A 20,890-nucleotide genomic window follows, 5' to 3' on the forward strand; every position below is an offset into this window, starting at 1 on the left:
AGCTGTATTGTTGGCATACAGTTGCTCGTTGTATTCTCTTATAATCCTTTTTATTTCTGTAAGATTGATAGTAATGTCCCCACTTTCAATGCTGATTATAGTAATTTATCATCGTCTACATTAATTTATCATCTACAAATCCAGTAGATGTAATTTTATTTCTGTCATTACAGTTTTGATACCTTTATTTCTTTTTCTTGCCTAATTGCCCTGGCTAGAACTTTCTAGTACACTGTCAAATACCAGTGGTAACGGTGGACATGCTTCTCTTGTTCGGATGATTCTTCTCTTTTTCTCTTGGCCGTTCTAACTCAAAGTTTATCAATTTTGTTGATCTTTTAAAAGAATCAACTTTTGGTTTTGTTCCTTCTGTGTATTGTTTTCTGTTCTCTGTTTCATCTATCTCCACTTTAATCTTTATTATTTTTCTCCCTCTGCTAGTTTTGTGTTTAGCTTGCTCTTCTTTTTATAGCTCCTTAGGATATAAAGTTAGGTTATTGATTGGAGGGTTGTGTTGTTTTTATTTTTTGCTGAGGAAGATTGGCCCTGAGCTTACATCTGTACCAGTCTTCCTCTGTTTTGTATGTGGGGTGCTGCTACAGCAGGGCTTGATGAGCAGTGTGTAGGTCTGTGCCCAGGATCCGAGTCAGCAAACCCCAGGACACTGAAGCAGAGCACACAAACTTAACCACTATGCCACCATGCCAGCACCTTTCTTTTTTAATTTAGGTGTTTACAATTATAAATTTCCCTTGAACAGTGCTTTCCCTGCATCCCATGAGTTTTTTTAATGTTGTGTTTTCATTTTTTTTAAAGAAAGTTTTGTTTTTTAGATCGACCCTGAGTTGACATCTGTTACCAATCTTTTTTTTTCCTCTTCTTCTCCCCAAAGTCCCCTAGTACGTAGTTGTATATTCTAGTTGTAGGCCCTTTTAGTTCTGTTATATGGGATACTACCTCAGCATGGCTTGATGAGTGGTGCTAAGTCTGTGCCCAAGATCCAAACTGGTGAAACCCCGGCTACTGAAGCAGAGCACGCAAAGTTAACCACTCAGCCATGGGGCCGCCCCTGTGTTTTCATTGTCATTAGTCTCTACGTATTTTCTGATTTCCCTTGTGATACCTTCTTTGACCCATTGGTTGTGTGTTTAATTTTCACCTTCGTGAATTTTTCCTATTTCCTTTAGTTATTGATTTCTAGTTTCACTTCATTATGGTCTGAGAAGATTTTTTAATGATTTTAGTCTTTTTAAAATTATTGAGACTTAATTTTGGGACCTAACATATGGTCTGTCCTGGAAAATGTTTCATATGCACTTGAGAAGAATGTGTATTCTGCTGTTGTTTGATGGAGTGTTCTATATCTCTTAGGTCTAGTGGTTTATAGTGGTGTGCAAATCCTCTTTATTGATTGATATTCTGTCTGATTATCCATTATTTAAAGTAGGGTTACTATTATTGTAGGACTGTATTTCTGCCTTCAGTTCTGTCAGTTTTTACTTTATATATTTTGAAGCTGTATTGTTAGGTGTATATATATTTGTAAATGTTACATCTTCTTGATGAATTGATGCTTTTATCCATATATCTTTGTCTCTTTTAACAATTTTTGGCTTGAAGTCTACTTTTGATATTAGTATAGCCATTCAGTTCTGCTTTGATTATTATTTACATGGAATATCTTTTTCCAAACTTTTACTTTCAACCTAATTGTGTCTTTGGATCTAAAGTGAGGCTTGTAGGTGGTATATAGCTGAATCATGTTTCTTTGTTTTCAGTCCGTTCTGCTGGTCTGTGCCTTTTGATTGCAGAATTTAACCCATGAACATTTAAAGTCATTAGTGATAAGGAAGCACTTCTGCCATTGTGCTATTTGTTTTCTATATGTCATATTTTTCTTCTTCACTTCCTCCATTACTGCCTTTTTGTGTGTGTTTAATTGCTTTTTTCCTAGTTTATTGTTTTGATTCATTTCTCATTTTCTGTATGTATTTCTGTTATTTTTTTAGTAGTTGCTCTGAGGTTACAATTAACATCTTAAATTTATAACAATCTAGTTTGAATTAATACCAACTTAACTTCAATAGCATATAGAAACACTGCTCCTAGAACAGCTGTGTCCCTGCCTCTTTATTTTATCATCATAACTTATAGCTTTATACATTGTGTGTCCATTCATAGAGATTTATGATTATTTTATGCATTTTTCTTTTAAACCATATAGGGAAAAAAAAGAGGATTTACAAATCAAAAATACAATAATATTGATCTTTTTTTATTTTAGAGGAAGATTAGCCCTCAGCTAACATCTGCTGCCAATGCTCCTCTTTCTGCTGAGGAAGACTGGCCCTGAGCTAACATCTGTGCCTGTCTTCTTGTACTTTATATGTGGGACACCTACCACAGCATGGCTTGCTAAGTGGTGCCATGTCCACACCCAGGATCCGAACCAGCAAACCTGGGGCCACCGAAGCGGAATGTGTGCACTTAACCGCTGCGCCACAGGGCCGGCCTCTCATATTAACTTTTAAGTTTACCTGTGTAGCTGCTTTTACTAGAGTTCTTTATTTCTTCATATGGCTCTGAGTTAACTGTGTAGCATCCTTTCCTTTCAGCCTGATGGGCTTTAGCATTTCTTGTAAGATATAGGGAAGATCTGGTAGCAACAAACTCCCTCAGTTTTTCTTTATCTGAGATTTATTTCCTGGATATAGAATTCTTGCTTGACAGTTTTTTCTTTCAGCCCTTTAAGTATGTCATCCCACTGCCATTTGGCATGCATGGTTTCTGATTAGAAATGAGCTGTAAATCTCATTGAGGAGCATTACTACGTGATGAGTTGCTTCTCTTTTGCTACTTTTCATGCTCTCTTTATTATTGGCTTTCAGCACTTTGATTATAATGTGTCTGGATATGAATCTCGAGTTCATTGTGCTTGGAGTTTGTTGAGCTTCTTGGATGTTAGATGTATGTCCTTTATCAAATTTGGGAAGTTTTCAACCATTTCCTCAAATATTCTTTCTGCCTGTCTCTCTCTCTCCTCTCCTTCTGGGACTCTACTATTTGTATGATGGTACACTTGATAGTATCACAGGTCCCTTAGGCTCTGTTCATATTTCTTCATTCTTTTTTTCTTGCTCTTGTTCCTCAGAATGTATAATCTCAGTCAGCGTATCTTCAGCTTTGCTAATTCTTTTTTCTGCTTGCTCAGATTTCCTCTTGTGCCCCTCTAGTGAATTTGTCATTTCAGTTATTATACTTTTCAGCTCCAGAATTTCTATTTGGTTCCTTTTCGTAATTTCTCTCTCTCTTTGTTGATATTCTGTATTTGATGAGACATTGTTATCCTGGTTTTCTTTAGTTATTTTTCCATGGTTTCCTTTAGCTCTTTGAGTATATTTAAGACAGTTGATTTAAAGACTTCATCTAGTAAGTGCAATGGCTGGGCTTTCTCAGTGAAGACAGTTTATATTAATTTCTTCTTTTCTTGTGTGACTAGGCCATATTTTCTTCTTTCTTTGCATGCCTCATAAATTTTAATTGAATACTGGAAACTTTTTTTGTTTAACACAGTTTTTTGTTTCCCACAGTACCTCTTATTCCTCCAGGTGTCTTTTGTTTGTTTGTTTTGTCTTTTTTTTTGTGATCCTTGGCTGTTTTATTCATGTTTAAGAGTGTGACACTGAAAAGCTACCTAGATACTTTATGTGCATGGGCATGTACATTTATGATTTACAGGCCCCATTCATGGAGTGATTAGGTGAGGACCTTCCAAGGGGGAACCCTCAGGTGTCAGCATATGAAGGTTTTTTTACCCTTTGGATTTTCAGGAAAAGCTGTAACCCTGGCTGTCAGTGTTCTAGTAGTATTCCAAAACTAAGAAAGGGAAGCTAGAGTTCTCATTGTTCACTATACAGACCTTCATATGATCCCTTTGTTTTTAATGCGTCACCCTGACCATCAGCTGTCTCAGATTCCAGAGCTTCTTTGGCTTATCCTCTACAGAAAAGCAAAGGACTTTCTACCAAGCATCCTATTTTCAACCCCACTCTAATACCCTGAATTTCAGAGTCATGTTTTACGAAGTGAGCTAGCTGGGCTACCCCTACAGGTATTGATTAGTACTTCCACTTCCTGAACCTGCAGCACAAATTAGCTTGTTTTTCATTGGCTTTCCCCCTACAAGCTTACTGATTCATTTTTTTCTGCTTTACCAAATCAGTTACCAGCCATCTGTCTATTTTTCATATTTTGTGTGGGGGGGTTTATACCATTTTTATTTCTTTATTCTTGTATAATGGGATTTCAGGAGGAAGAGAGATTAACACATTATTCAGTCTGCCCTCTTTAAGAAGGACTTTCTAAAGTTAAACACAATGTAGGACATCACAGAGGAAAAAGATTAATTTGACCACTGAAAAATGTGACATTTGTGCATAACAAAAACATAAAATTAAAAAGCATATAAGAGACTGGGATGTGAGTAACAAATATGACACAGGGTAATACCCCTAATATATGAGGAATTCAAGTACAAATATATAAGAAAACATTTGCCCCCAAAAGATAAATGGGCCAGGTACATGAAGAGGCATTTCACAAGCACACACAAATCCGTAGTTTTCAGTATCACTAATAGTCAAAAAAACATATACTAAAACAAGTTGTCATTTTTTAACTTAGAAATGTGTGTGTGTGTGCGTGTATGTATGATGAAAATGTGGAAAGATAGGCATTTTCCTGGACTAGAGATGGCGTTATAAACTGGAAGAAGTGTGGAGGAAGACAGTTTGGCAGTATGCTTAACTATCCTTGACTTAGAAATTCTTCCTTGCAAAGCAGAATTTCTCCTAAGGAAATCTTCTAAACTATGGACCAAATATATGCAAAAAAGATACCTATCTTATTTTGAATACTACTAACTGGTTAGAATAACTGACATTTATTGAGCCTTTACTGTATGCTTCAGGACTGTGCTAAAAACATTTTATATACATTACCCCATTTAATCCTCGTACTCACTGTATGAGATATAAATACTGTTTTTATCTTGTAAAACACTAAGGCTAGATAGTGTATGAACCAGGTCTGGAGCCCTAGATCTAATAAAAAAATTTTTCTCTTTTACCGTCATGCTCACAGAATTTTCTGTGACCATATATTACTTCTCTGAAGATAAAGGGAAATAAGCGTTGTTTTCCATGTTTTAATAAGCTAAACGTCAAACTATAGTAAGTAAATAGTTAATATAGCAAACCATGATACTTTTATGTGATGTAATATGCAGCCATTAAAAATCATGTTCTGGAAGAGCATTTAATAACATAAGAAAATACTCATGTTGTAATTAGAAAAATGAGAAAACCTTTAATATGTTTTAAAATTATTTTTCTGAACTTACGGTAGATGGAAATACATAAAAATATTTTTAAATCATTGTTTCTGAGTGATTGGATTACAGATGTTTATTCATTTTCTTTTTTATGGTTATTTTCCAAATTTTGAATGTATACAGTTTTTTAAATCAGAAAAAACATTCTAGTGACCATTTCATTTATTAACTTAATGCTTAATGATGTGGAAATACTTGTATTCCTGGGGAACAAAGCCAGTTGTGAAGTTATATGTATGAACTCAGGTAGATTTCAGTTTTGTTTGTCTTGGAAAAGGCATTGGATTTGGAAATGTGCAAAAATACTAACAGTGATACTATTCCAAGAAGATAGGAATAAGCATGAACTTTTTTCTTGTTATTCATTACTTTTTTCTGTATCTTCAAAACTTTCTACTACAAATATGTGTTTTTGTAATCAGAAAAAAATTAATGTTTCAACTTGGAGAACAACTTTACTTTTTTTCCCTTATATTTTTAGACATTTGAAGACAGTGATTTGTTCCACTTGATTGGTGTTATCTGTGGATTAGCAATTTATAATTTTACTATTGTGGACCTCCATTTTCCTTTGGCTTTATATAAGAAACTGCTGAAAAAGAAGCCATCCCTGGATGATTTGAAAGAACTGGTGCCTGATGTTGGGAGGTTAGTTGTAAAAAGAGGAAAGGGTGGGGTGCAGGATATAGGAAATGGGGAATGTACAGAAAGCCTTTCTTTCAGGAATAATTGCATTTTGTTGTTCCTGTTGAACTTCTGAAATAAACAAAAGCCCTTCTAATAAAGGAAAACCCATTGTGTTACTCAGATCCAAAATTTTCTACTGAAAGACTTATGTGTATAAAACCATTTGCTAAGTATTTAATGGTTTGACAATACTTTGCAAATATCAGATAATAAATTTAGGAAGGTAATGTTTCCTGAGAAGAGTTAAGTGATTTATTTGGACTTCTAATTGTGATCACCTTTTTTCCTAGCTGGAATATGTAAAGTTTCTTTTTATTACTAAAATGGAATAAAAATTATATATAAATAAGGATAAATGTTGAAAATGGGTAGCTAATTACCTTTGTATTCAGAGGAAGAGATAAAAACCTTGGAGTGATTTCTTTTTTCTTCAGCATTGTTTATGTTTGCCATTGTACATCTTCTATTCTGAAACAATAAAAAAGTACAAATTAACAAAAGGATTTTATCAAGAATGAATGAGAAATATATACTTATTCTTATGCAAAATAGTCAAAATACCCAATAATGTTTTACCTCAAAGGAACATATATATTGTTTTGCAGAAGCATGCAACAGTTACTGGATTATCCAGAAGACGATGTTGAGGAAACATTTTGTCTTAATTTTACGGTAAGATGGAAGGACATAGGGTATCCTGATTATTCATCATCCCTTTTATTTAACAGCTGTGCCTTATGGTTTTTCTTTATTTTGATGAATGGAATTCTTCAAGAACCCTGTAGCTAACATTTATTGAGCATTAACTATATACTAGTCACAGTACATGCATTATTTCATTTAATCCTCAACAATTCTATGAGATTGGTATTATTATCCTTATTTTACAGATGAAGAAAACTGAAAACAATCATCACATGTCAGAGCTAGTATTTATACCCAGCTCTGTGACTATCATTATGCTACAGATCTTTACAAATGCAAGCGGTCCTGTTTATTCAAGTGTTCATTTTTGAGTCTGCAATTACAAGAATATTTAGATAAGCATTGTTTATTGTAACATGAGAATATTAACTAATGAACTTACCACTTAGAAGATTAATTCCCATTCAGACATCCCTTTCTGTTTCACACTAACGTTCGTCCTTACCCATTTTGTCTTACTTACTGTTGAATGGCATACCACAGTGCAAATGCAAATACATTGGAATATTATTTGGAAAATGAAATTGCAAATCTTGTAAAAGATGCAGAATTTTGTTAATTCAGTGAAAAAGATGTTAAATAACTCATCCAGTTACATGCAAACCATTGACAAATGAGGATCTGGCAGAAGTAGATTAGTTGACAAAGAAGAGAAAATCAGCAAGGGTTATGATAAGACATTTCAGAAGGGAATGATTTGAATATTATAAATTAGACTCTTGGGAAAATGGTCAAATCTTTGGTTTTCTTTCCTTCTGTTTTCTTTTTAAAAACTTTGTGTATTTGTTTTTTTCCCCCCAACAGTGCTCTTTATGATCTTGTGGTCAAAGCTGACAAAAAATACCATATTCTACTATCACACAGTTTGCCAAAAAACATTATGTGCCCCATCAAAAAAGTTTATCCATTATTTGATTATTTTAAGAATTGGCACATAGTACAGATATAAGAAAATTTGGTAGATTTAAGATGTAATAAATTATTTTTATTTTTTTCCAAGAAAAAAATCGATGTGGACTTTTACTATTTACTATGAAATTTTGGTTCCCCTTTTTAGTTGATTCACTTATAACCATATCAGTTACCTTTGAATCTTTATTGACTGAACTGAAACATTATGTTCCAAGCAGTTTAATTTCTAATTTATCAATCACCAAGTTTGCGAATGCTTAGTGTTTCTAAGAACTATGGTAATTCAGACATTCCTTCCCACTACCATTTCTTTCCCAGAGATTTTCAGTGGCTCTTTAATAGCTTTAGAATGGGCTTCAAAGACATTTGTAATCTGGCTTTCTTTCTAAATTTCATTGTATCCCTCCCTTCATACCAAGTTCTGTCATGTCACACAGTATTCTTTCACGTGACTTCCTGTTTTTTAGGGTCATACATTTTCATAACTTGATATTTACTCTCGAATCTATCCTTTTCTTCAGTCTATACGTGCTCAATTGGAAATCCCACCCCCTCTCAATCTTTTAGAGCACTTACTCATCCTTCTAGGTGCTTTTCAAATGATATTTCTTCCTCAAAGTCTTTTATACTTCCTCTGGTTAGAAGTAAGTTTCCTTTTCTCTGTGATCTGGTAGCATTTTGTTCATGTCTCTATTATAGTGTTCATTTTATTATAATGAGTTGTTTCTCCTCCTTTACTAGATAGCAAATTCCAGAGCAGGGATTTATTAGTTTCTTGTTTTACCATCCCACTCCCACTATAGTGTTTTATAGATAGCAGGTATTAAAAAAGCAGTTTAATAAAAGAGGATAATATTCCAAAAAGAGAAAAGATGCAAAGGTGGGAGTGGTAATACTTATAGGAAAATCAGCAGACTAGTAAAGGAAATAAAAAGTTTCAAAATAACTGACTGTCTTTATAAACCAAATTAATGGTATAACTGGAAAAACCACCTGTGATCAAGAATGCAACAAGGCAGATATGAGGAATACAGGAGTAGCAGCTGTCACGTGGGAAGAATGCATAGCTGATCCAAGCTGAATGCATTCTGACACTTGGATTCTGTCACTTGTCCAAGGAAAACATCCGTTCTACTGTTTTACTCCTGTGGTGACTGTTCTAAAGTTTTACACGTGATAAATACTTAGTTTCCTGTTTTTAAGTAACCTAACACTTAATTTGTAATTAGTCAAGGTAGGATTTCAAACTACTAGAGAGGATGAAAAATTTCTAGTTGTGGCTTTATGCAGAATTCATAAATAAGTTTATGCTAGCAAAATTTTACCTCACATTTATTAGTTCTTATATTTAATGAGAGAAAGGTGGACTATAATGATAGGTTATTAAAATAATCTAATAAGTTTTGAGTCTGACATTGACTTTTTTTAAAAATTTAAATTAATAGATCACAGTTGAAAACTTTGGTGCAACAGAAGTGAAAGAGCTGATTGTAAATGGTGCAGACACAGCTGTTAACAAACAAAATCGGTAAGTGAATTATAGCAGCATCAGTGACAGTAATAAGATTCAGTAGGCATTTTCTTCTGTATTTAGAAACGTCACAACCGTAAGTTTTTACTCAGATAAAATGTACTTTTTGAATGGTTGGTTAGTGAGGAAATAATCTGCGTTTTGCTTCTAAAATCGTTTTGACATTAATAAAGGGATAAAAAGATCATAAACAGCAAGAACAAAGAGAAGGGAGAGAAGACAACAGCAGACGTTTCTGAAAGCTAGAAAACAGTGCCAACCAAAGAAAGCTGCAACATAAGATTGACTGGGAGGAGCCAAGAAGGCAGCCAGTTCATATTGTAGAACAAAGGCTCAGGCATTGAGAATAAAAAAAATATGTTAGAAAATATATGAGGTTTAGGGAAATACTAGAAACAGAAAGATTGGCTGTTGTAGGAAGCAGTTAGAAACCCATCTCCCTTAGCACACCAGTAGCCTGGCAACTTCCAGCTTGTGCAGAAGATTGGAAATTTACCTTCTGGGGAGATGGAACTAAAGGGACTGTGGATTTGAGGACAGTTAGGCACAGCTAGCGCAAGGGACTGAACTGAAAACAGGGAGATTAAATGAGAGTCTACAGCTCCCTCCTCCCAAGCTGTATATTGGAGGATTCTTCTCTGGGGAAACTGCCTAACTTTTAAATGTGAATGGATAGCCAAAGGTCAATAGACATTTAAGGAAAGACAAAAACAGTCAAAAAGAATGCCAAGGAAACAGAAATGATGCAGGATTAAGAACAAAACTTCAAAAGAAACTGAAATCATTATCTTCAAAATGATAAGAGTAGCATCCATATGGATACTATTAAAACTTGAAAAAATTCATTGAAGGAAATGGAATGAATGAAATTTGTCAAAGAAATGATACCAGAAAACTTCCCAGAACTGAATGACATGCATTTTAAGGTTGAAAGCATGGGAAGTGAGAAAAAGATACATACCAAGGCAAACTACATGAAATTTCAAAATCCCAAAGAAAAAGGAACTATAAAACCTGCCAGGAAAAAAAAAAAAAAAAGCAGACCATATACAAAGAAATAAGAATCAGAATAACATCAGACTTCTAAAGAATGACACCAAAGCTAGATCAAAATTCTGGGAGAAAATGGTTTTTAACTTTGAATTGTATGTCGAGACTATGAAGTATTTGGGTGTATAAGAACATTTTCATGTATGCAGAGTCTCAGAGAATTTACTTCCAATACATTTTTCTCAGGAAGTTACTGGAGGATGTGTTCTACCAAAACAAAGAATTAAACCAAAAAAGAGGAAGACACAGGATTGAAAAAAATAGGAACCAATGTAGGAGAGAGGCAAAGAAGAGTCTTTCTACAGGAACAGCAGTGTGTAGAAGAGATAGAAAGAGCACCCAGTCTGGTTTAGATAAAGAGGATGGAGGGCTCCAGGAGGATTCTCTCCAGGAGAAAAATGCAACTGATGCTACCTAATATATTTAATGAATCTGGTGGAGATCGACATTTCTGTTGAAGTTAGGAATCAAGTAGCAAACTAAGGGAAACAAAAGTTCGTTTCTTTTTTCTTCAGAAGTTCTTTGTAAGGAAAAAAGGTAACCATAGAATACTCTGTAGCTTAATTGTGAATAATATTTATAATCATAAAAAATGTTAATGAATATTAAGCCAAAAATTGTTGTAATGGGAACATTAGGGGAGGCAAAGTGAGCATGGGGCAATTAAGTAAAAGGTACATCCTTGCCTTTCACAGTAGCTATTCAGTTCATTAGATAATATTCAAAATTGAAAATCAGGGAATAACAATAGAAAACTGTTGTGGAAGAATGAAGGTAAATATCAGAAGGAATAGCAAAAAAGTTAACAAATAGTTACCTTCGAATAGCAGGAATTTCTGGTGAAAAAGTACAGGGCAGAACTTCTTTGTTCTCTTCTATTGGGTTACATAATTCTTTAGACAAAGCTAGCTTAATGGCTATTGCCAGGGACTTGATCCAAATGATTATAATCCTGATCTGCTATTGAGAAGCTGTGTAACTTTAGATAAATTAGTTGATGTCTCCATGCCTCAGTCTCCTTTTCTGTAAAACGGGATGATAAATTGTACCTGCTTCATGGGGTCATTTTGAGGATTAAATGAGGCAATTTTAAGATGCTTAGAATAGTACCTTGCACGTGAATGTGCTCAGTAAATGTTGGCTTTCAGGATTATTACTATTTGACATTTTACACTGTACATATGTCTTACTTTGATAAAAAATAAGCTGTTTTTCAAATAATGTGAAAAAATTTTAGGTCTTTCTAGCTAACCTTTTTAAAAAAAAATGTTGGTTTTAAAAGCCTTTGACTATGATTTAGATATTTTTCCTGCATTTAAAGTTTCTATTTGTGGACTAATTCCTTAAGTTTCTAAAAAATATTATTTTGCATAGATTATTTAATTTAGAAATTATTTTAAAAATTTTGATCTTTGTACTACCAATCCTAGTTAGATAATGAAAGTGTTGAAAACAAAAATGTTAGCACATAAAACATTTCAGCCTTTTATGCTTAAGGAACTTAACTAGTATAGATAAATTTGACTTTCTAATTAGATTAATTATAAAATTATGCATTACAAAATTATTTATTTTTCTCATCAGAGAAAATTATTATTTTTCTCATTAGCATATGCTATTGATTTTTCCTTAAGGCCTACCCAATTTTATATTTTACAGTAGCCTCCTTTAATCTTTTTTTTTCCTCTGTAAATTCAGTTTGGAGTTATTTTATAATTTGCTAAGACTGTCTGTAGATGACTAAATTTACCAATATTCCCATTTGTAGAATCATTCATTTTAATTTGGAAGTCAAGAGTATAAAATACTGAAATCCTCTAGTGTCCATTCTCATTATTTGTTTGACCAGATAGCTGCATAAAGTGTTTGTGGCTAACAGAACAAATTGAATAATATTGTAGTTCTAATTACTGGGTAAAAGGGGCTTCCTTTTTTTCTTTACAGTTTCCTTTTATATTATAACAGACAGAAAAGCATCAGAAGTATTTGTGTGTATTTGTGTACATAGATATATACACATACATACATTTGGAAAGAAACTGCACTTGTACTCTTCAATGATTATCCTAAAAGAATGGTTAATACCTCACTTAGGTATTTAGTTTGTAAAATAAATTTTGTTTTAAAATTCCTAGAAACCCAAGGAAAAGCAGACTGTAGTCTGTCAAATAGTCTGAATCCCAAAGCTCTCATTTTTTCATCACCTAATATTTTTAACCGATCACTCTTTTTAGGGATGCATATGGAGTGCTGCATATAAATTCTCGATAATTTGTCAATAATTTTTTGATAGCCATTTGCATCATCATTCTTCCCGTTAGGAAATGACATTTCGCTTAGGAATAGCCTAAGAATGACTGTGAATGATAGATTAAGTCTACGTGCTTCATAGATATCCCAGATTTTTGTATAGAAAAAATAAACTGTACGTAAAGAGTCTCTATAAACTCTCCATAAAGACTTTGTCCTCTTTGAACCCTACTCATACTTTCTTAGTTTTGTAGATAAATAGCAAAAAGTACAGAAGTACTCAAAGTTTTAGTAAGACTGCAATATATATTCTCCAGAAAAATGACTTATATTCTGTACATGTGTGCTTTTTCATTTCTAGAAAGGAGTTTGTTGATGCTTATGTGGATTACATATTCAATAAATCAGTGGCTTCCTTGTTTGATGCTTTTCATGCCGGCTTTCATAAGGTCTGTGGAGGAAAAGTCCTTCAGCTCTTCCAGCCTAATGAACTACAAGCAATGGTTATTGGAAATACAAATTATGATTGGAAGGAACTGGAACAGGTAGGGGAAGACAACTCTATGATATTGTTTAAATGGAAAGGCAAAAGGAGAACGTGGCTTATTGATGAAAATCTTGCCCTCTAAGTTACTGTTTTCCATTTTACAGTATTTATTACGGTTATTTTAATAGGCAAACACTGTACCCTTCTTCCTCAACAATGAATGAATTTTGATTGTGTATGAATTAGCATTTTTGTATATGTGGTATTGGTGGTTTTCATACAGAAATGTCATCTATGACAGACTGGATAGAAGCCGCAGCTAAAAAACTGAATGGATTTTCATTCTGCCTTAATCCTAGGAAAACCATTATGAAAAGCACTGACAAAGCTGAAGATCTTTGTTTCTTCTTTTTCTCAATTAGTCTCAATTTAACGTTAGTCTCAATGTTAAATTTTTTAGCAGAGAATAAATAATACTCATGATCTTCGTTACTGGTGCCTTAACCAATAAAGGGAACTTTAGGGAGAAGACTGGAAATTTTTTAAACAACTTTTTTCTTTTCCTTCTTTTCTACACAGACAATTCTCAGACATTTCTTCAGATAAACATTTAATAAAAAGTACTAGGTTAGATCAGCTTTGAGAAAGATAATATGCAGGGTTGACCTGTAAGTTTTCCATCTTTGTAATCTAGCAACCTTTGATAAAATTGTCGTATTAATAGTTTGATACTATGTACCTATTAAGTTAACTAACATAGAAAATACAATACTAAGTCTAACAAGGGTACAAAGCATTGGGAACGCTCATACATTGCTGGTGGGAATACAAATGGTATAGCCACTTTAGAAACAGTTTGGCATTTTCTTATAAAGACACACTTGCTACATGACCTAGCAGTTCCAGTCCTAGGTATTAAGTTATGTTGACACAAAAATCTGTAAACAGGGAGGGAATAGGGAGTTACTGTTTAATGGGTATATAGTTTCAGTTTTGCAAGATGAAAAGAGGTGGATTCTGGTGATGGTTGCATAACAGTGTGAATGTACTTAATGCCCCCAAACTGTACACTTAAAAAGGGTTAAGATGGTAAACATTGTTATGTGTATTTTACCACAGTTTTTTTTTAATTATGTTTTTTAAAAATCTGCAAACAAGTCAAAAACTGGAAACAACCCAGATTTCCTTCAGTGGGTGAATGGATAAACCAACTATGGTACATCCATACCGTAAAATACTACTGAGCAATAAAAAGGAATGCACTGTTGATTCATGCAACAACTGGGATGACTCTCAGAGTCCTTATGCTGAGTGAAAGAAGGCAGTCTCAAAGGATTACACACCATATGATTCCATTTATATGACACTCTCGAAAAGACAGAACTATGGTGAACAGGGGCGCTAGGCATGGAGGGAGTATGACTGCAGAGGGATAGCACAAGAGAGTTCTTTGGGGTGATGGAACTGTTCAGTATCCTGATCGTGGTGATGGTTACATGAATCCATACGTGTGCTTAAAACTCATAGAACTATACACACATGAGAGAAATCCAGTTTTACTCTGTAATAATTTAGGAAATTATTAAATTAAAAAAATAATTAGAACTTCTCGATAAACTAACCCATGGACAAAGAGAACAGCTTAGTGGTTACCAGACCGGAAAAGGGTTGTGGGGTGGGCAAAAGGGATGAAGGGACACATTTATATGGTGATGGACAAGTAAGAATGTACAACGGAAAAAAATTCACAATGTTATAAACTATTATGACCTCAATAAAAAAAAACAATTAGTACTTCTGGTTAAGTGTAGTGAAATAAGCACACATTTATCTCTGCTCCCTACCCAGATCTCACTAGAACAACAATAAAGGAATACAAATAGGACTACATAGACAAAAAATATATAAAAATACAGTGAACAAGAGAAAAAAATAGTTTTGGAAGATAGAAAATAGGTAGATGAGTTGATGAGAGTCTTAGAGCAAAGAAAATTGAATTCTGAGCCTCCAGAGAGAGAGGATTGTCAAGAGGCAACCCGTTTCACACCCTGGAAGCTCTGAAAGGCTCAGGAATGGGTACACTGTGTTACTGTAATGGCAGGGATGCGGGGGTGGCTGAAAGCAGTAGAATTACTTTAAAGCTAATTTAATGAATTATTAGACCCTTCATGTCCCCTCTCCTACCCAGCAAACAGCAACTCTGGAGAGAGGCTTTAGAATCTGAGAGACCAGGTGGAACTGAGGATGGCACTCAGAAAGCTGGTAGTGAGGCTTAAATCTAGGAAGGAGACTGAAGATTTCTTCTTTTGGGTAAACTGATCTGCTGAAAAGAAGAAAGCTGTACTAACTTTAAGGAGACGCCAGTGGAAATGGACCCCACCTCTAATCACCCTAAAATAGAGACAGTATAATGACCTCTCATCACACTTTAGATCCTAGACAATTTATCCTTCTTGCCTGATCTCCTCTCATTCTTCCTTTCACTTACTCTACTTCAGCCTTATTGGCCTCTTTGCTGAGCTTCAAACCCTCCAGGAACACTCCAGTCTTGAAGCCTTTCTATTTCCTGTTCCCCTGTACCTGGAATTCTCTTCATCTTGTTAATTCCAAATGGCTCTTGCTCTTGCTTCACATCTTTATACCCTCTCAGAGACCGTCACTGGATAACTTGTCCAAAATTGAATGTATGTGCACATACACACACATACCCTGTCTCCCTGCCCTGCTTTATTTTTCTTCTTTGACTTTGACTTAAGATAAATTTTACTTTATTGTCTTTACTGTGCTGCTCCTTTCCCTTCACTATAATGTAAGCATCATGAAGGGAGAATTTTTGTCTCTGTTCACTGCTGTATTCCTAAAGCCTGGAAGAGCACTCAGTAAGTACTTAAAACCTTGCCTGAAGATATAATTGATAGAAGTATTCATTCTGTAAGACAGGACATTTTTTAGTGTATTTTGGTGTATTTATACTTAATGTACTTTGATTTCTTCCATTGTAGATCTGATTCATTATACTTTCAATGATTATGATTTGTGACTTTAAATGCTCTTTCTTCATCAGGACTGTGTACACATTTCCCCAGAATCATCTAGAGGTTAAAAAAAAAGGCAAAAAGAAAAAATTTTAGCCACCCTTCTTTGATTCCCCACTAACATGCTCAGAGACTAATTCAAACAAGTTAATACATTAACTGATCACTAGAATTCAAGCAATTTTCTCAAAACTTGGTTGGCAAATTAATAGCAAATATTTTGTAGATTTCAGAGTTCAGTCATTGAGATAATCATGGCTGCAAATAGAGCCCAGAATTCAAGAAGCCCACCAGCAAGTATTTCTTGAGCCCCTACTGGATGCCTAATACCGTGCAAGAGATTAGGGAGCCAGCAGTAAATAAGATTGATACATGGTCTTTGCCTTCTAATAAGGAAGCTAGACATTAAATAATTGGACTGTGATTAATAGTAAGGAAGAGAATTTCATGAAAGGTATGTAAGGAGGAGCCTAACCTAGGACACAAATCTGGGAGAGCCTCTCATTAGGAGCTAATCTCCATGAGGTAGGTAAGGACTCTGTTCACTGCAGTTTTCCCAGGACCCCAAACTTCGACTGAACTCATTATGTATTTGTTGAATAAATTAGGTGACATTTAGTCTGAGCCCTAAAGGATAAATAGGGATTAGCCTGATGAACAAAGAAGGAAGGAGGATGTGTCTAAGGTTCTGGGCTGAAGGAACAGTGTGTCCAAAGGATGTTGGAAGATTCTTGCTGTCTTAACTAAAATTTATGGCCAGCTGTGTGGCTGGATTTTAAGGAACACCTCATAGTGTAGACTTATTCCCTCTCTCCTCTCTACCCCCCTTTTCTCTCAGAGCTAATATTTTTTAAAGGGGAAGTATATTACCCCAAAACTTAGTGGCTTAAAAATAGCAGTGAACATTTATTATCTCACACAGTTTCTGTTGGTCAGGAATTTAGGAGTGGCTTAGCTGGGTGGTTTTAGCTCAGGGGGGTCTTCCATGAGGTTGCATCAAAATATTGACTGGTGCTTTAGTCATTTGAAGGCTTGTTGAAGGATGGAGATGACTCACTATATGGCTGTTGGCCAAAGACCTCAGTATTTCACCAGGAGGACCTCTTTAAAGGGCTGTGTGAGTGCCTTCATGAAATGGCAGCTGGTTCCCCCCAGAGTGAGTGATCAAAAAAAGGCTAAAGCCACAAAGTTTTTTATGATCTAAACTTGGAAGTCATGTATTTCTCATATCTACAATATCCTAATGATTACAGAGGTGAAGCCTCTTCATTGTGGGAGGGGAGTGCACAAGGGCGTGAATAACAGGAAGCATAGGTCATTGGGGGCCATCTTAGAAACTCACAACCATAGAAAATGAGTGGTATTGCATTTGTACCATTTTTTTTAGGAGAATATAGAATGTAAAATAATTTGACTTCTGTTCATGAATATAGGAAAAGAAAATTTTGTAATTATCATAGATTAATTCCATTTTGAACTTTAATAATCCATTAACATTTTAGTAATGCTAGTTTATCCTTTAGACATTTACTTTTGAAGATGATATTACAATCTTGTCATTTCTTTGGAGTAGTGAGGACACATTTCTGTTGATTCATACTTATTTTCTTTCCTTTCCCCTGGATCTAATAGTTTCAAATTGTATGCCCAGGACATAGGTAATCAGCTGAATCACATGAGTTTCAAACTCCTGGACAGTGTTAGTTTTGCATTCTAATAAGGAAGCCAGTTTGTCAGATTCAAGGCAAAACTAATAACCCTTAATATTAATAAAAGGTTATGTCGTTTTTAGAATACAGAATACAAAGGGGAGTACTGGGCAGAACATCCTACAATAAAAATTTTTTGGGAAGTATTTCATGAATTACCATTGGAAAAGAAAAAACAATTTCTGTGTAAGTATTCCTAACTGGTTCTATCTTTTATGACAACAGAATCTAATTATTAAACTTATTCTCAAGGGAGATTGGTTCACTTTGGTGGATAAGGTTTTTTTCTTATAGTATTCTATGGTCTTGTTTTTAATTTTCAATTGGAATAATTTTTAAAATGTGCATTCTTTATTACATGTTTTCTTATTTTTTTTTTTCTGAGGAAGATTCACCCTGAGCTAACATCCATGCCAGTCATTTTCTATTTTTTAGTATGTGAGCCACCAGCACAGCATGGCCACTAACAGAGCAGTGTAGGTCCGTGCCTGGGAACCGAACCTGGGCTGCTGAAATGGAGCGGGCTGAACTTAACCAGTAGGCCACCAGAGCTGACCAGTGTTTTTTTGAAAGCTAAATACCATTTGCCTCCAAGACAGAATTGATTCTTTCAAATGAAAACAAACTATAACACTGATTACAATAAACTAGGATTGTAATTCCTTTTAGAATTTCTAAGATCTCTGGAGTATAGCTCTTTTCTGTGTTGTCTTCATTTTTTTTTCTCTTTGGCTCTGCACCAAAACTTTGAGAATTTCTGTAGAAAATAGAATTTTTCTTTTCCAAGACTTAGTTTTCTTTTTTCGACCTAATCTCTGTCTTTCATCTGTTAAAATCTGTATTCTAATTGAAATTTTATTGATTTTTTAAATGAAGTCAGAATTTATGTATCTAAATCAGTGACATTCTCCTTGATATTCCTGCTGTTTGCCAAGAATTCTTTTTTTCTCCCCAAAGCTGCAGCACATAGTTATATATTCTAGTCCTAAGTCATTCTGCTTCTTCTATGTGGGATTCTGCCAAAGCATGGCTTGACAAGCAGTGTGTAGGTCCGTGCCCAAGACCGCTGGGCCGCCGAAGCAGAGCATGTGAACTTAACCAGTTGGTCATGGGGCCAGCCCCCTGCTAACAATATTTTTGTCAGTCTCTTTTTAATAATTGAAATGAGAATCTTGGTTAAATATCATAAATATGACAAGTCATTCTTAAGTGACTTGTTTTGGCTTCCCATTATAAATTTTTGTTTAAGAATGACAGAAACAAAACAAATAGAAAAAAGAATCACAGCAAAACTTCATTTTGTATTTGATTCATGAACTAGTTCTAAATGGCTTTTCCCAAAAGAAGGACTCCCAGAATGTTTTTGTCAGGGACAATAGTGAGTCATTCATCAAAAATTAAGTATCTCCTGTGTGCTAATATTAAGATTACGCCTTTAAAGAAAAAATATTTTGTGGATGTATAGTGTGTCTCAAAAATTGTGCTTCCACAAATTCTAGAGATAGCCTTCCATATTAGAGCAAATGTTAATGTAAAGCTTTGCTATAGTGACTGTGCTAAATAACTTGATACTCTATATTGTTGTTTTGATAAAAGTGGTTGGCTGAATGATTTTTTCTTGGCAGTATTTTTGACAGGTAGTGATCGCATTCCTATTCTTGGTATGAAGAGTCTAAAACTAGCCATCCAGTCCACAGGAGGTGGTGAGGAATATCTCCCAGTTTCCCATACCTGTTTTAATCTTCTGGATCTTCCAAAATATACAGAAAAAGAAACTCTACGCTCTAAACTGATCCAAGCTATTGATCACAATGAAGGCTTCAGTTTAATATAACTTTGGAGTTGTAACTATTCAGTTTACTGCAAAAGCATTAAACTAATTATTTGTGTTTTTCTTGTGGTGATGAATTCAGCAAGGTGACAGAGGTACTATTATAATTCTTACTTGCAAAATGTTCAATGCTATGAGTATTGATGAAAGCCAAAAAATATTAAAGGAAAATGAACAAACTGTGTTAATATTAAAATTATTGTACAGACCATGGATTTTTTTTTTTGCCTTCTTCCAATAAACATACAAGTATTGTGAATACATTGAAGTTTTACTAACATGAATTTTAAGAGTTTGCATATTTCATAAATGATCTGGTGTGTGAGTGCATGGAAGTGTTGCTTAATTTTTCTTCAATCACTGGGTGAAAAACCTTTAACTTTGGCCTGCAGTAGTCATTTGATTATTTTTTCATTTTGAAAATAATGTTAAGTTTTGTAATAAAATAGTTATGTTCTGATACCAGTACAGTTTCTATGGTTGTAATTGAACTGACTTTTAAGGGTTAAAAATTATGATTTAAATCTTATTTTGAAAATCTATAAAAGTAAAAAGTTAGCATGGTGAAAACACAATCTTTGCTTTTTTGCTAGAATAAATGTCCTTGTGCAAATCTCAATTACTGATAGGAGTTATCTAAATAACTTGTAGTTCTTTTGTGAATCTTGAGATGCTACTGATAAATGGGAGGTTATCATAAAGCATAATATTTAGTAATGGAATAACTTTGTTCTGCAGTTGCCAGGAATAGAAACATTGGCTACTATGAGAAGCTATTACTGGGTTCTAGCTTTCAAAACTATTAATGCTGCAGATTGGTATTTAGTGAGAATTTTCAGTGCTTTAGAACTATTTCCTTGAATTTTAAGAAACAAATCTTAACAGTTTTATGGTGCTGATGCTTAGTTATCTCCTGTCATTAAATTGTAACAGTAAGTTGATGCAACACACGTGACTTTCTGCTATAATGCAAATATTTATTTTTTAAATTTATAAAAAAATGCCGTGAAAACTGTTTAAATAATAAAGATTTATTGGTTTAATATTTAAACTTTTAGTCGTTCTCATATAAGATTCAGAGTTCTTCAGAGAATAATGTGTCAGGAAGGTCTCTTAAATTTTGGATTGTTGTTCCCATTCCCATACAAATTTGTCTATTTAATAGAGGTCCTCAAGTCTATCTGTAATTCCAAAATCCAAGATAACTATTAAAAAAACTTACGTATCTCATTTTGCAGCAAAACCTGATCTGAATTGTTGAGGTTACATGTATGTATGGTATTAAATAGGACTAAATTCGA

General features: G+C 34.2%; 1 protein-coding gene across 4 annotated transcripts in view; it reads left to right on the forward strand.

Moving 5' to 3' along the window:
* Window positions 1-20,890, forward strand: part of HERC4 (HECT and RLD domain containing E3 ubiquitin protein ligase 4) — a 141,251-nt gene extending 120,361 nt beyond the window's left edge. For all 4 annotated transcript variants that reach the window (XM_046653455.1, XM_046653458.1, XM_046653456.1 and 1 more), the window contains 6 exons: window positions 5,874-6,040; window positions 6,685-6,751; window positions 9,142-9,224; window positions 12,889-13,072; window positions 17,842-17,944; window positions 19,384-20,890. In XM_046653455.1, coding sequence (XP_046509411.1) covers window positions 5,874-6,040; window positions 6,685-6,751; window positions 9,142-9,224; window positions 12,889-13,072; window positions 17,842-17,944; window positions 19,384-19,592 — 813 coding nt within the window. In that variant the 3' untranslated portion in view covers window positions 19,593-20,890. The remainder of the gene's footprint in view (window positions 1-5,873; window positions 6,041-6,684; window positions 6,752-9,141; window positions 9,225-12,888; window positions 13,073-17,841; window positions 17,945-19,383) is intronic.

The sequence above is a fragment of the Equus quagga genome, chromosome 2 (genome assembly GCF_021613505.1).
Source record: "Equus quagga isolate Etosha38 chromosome 2, UCLA_HA_Equagga_1.0, whole genome shotgun sequence".
NCBI classification, from domain to species: Eukaryota; Metazoa; Chordata; class Mammalia; order Perissodactyla; family Equidae; genus Equus; species Equus quagga.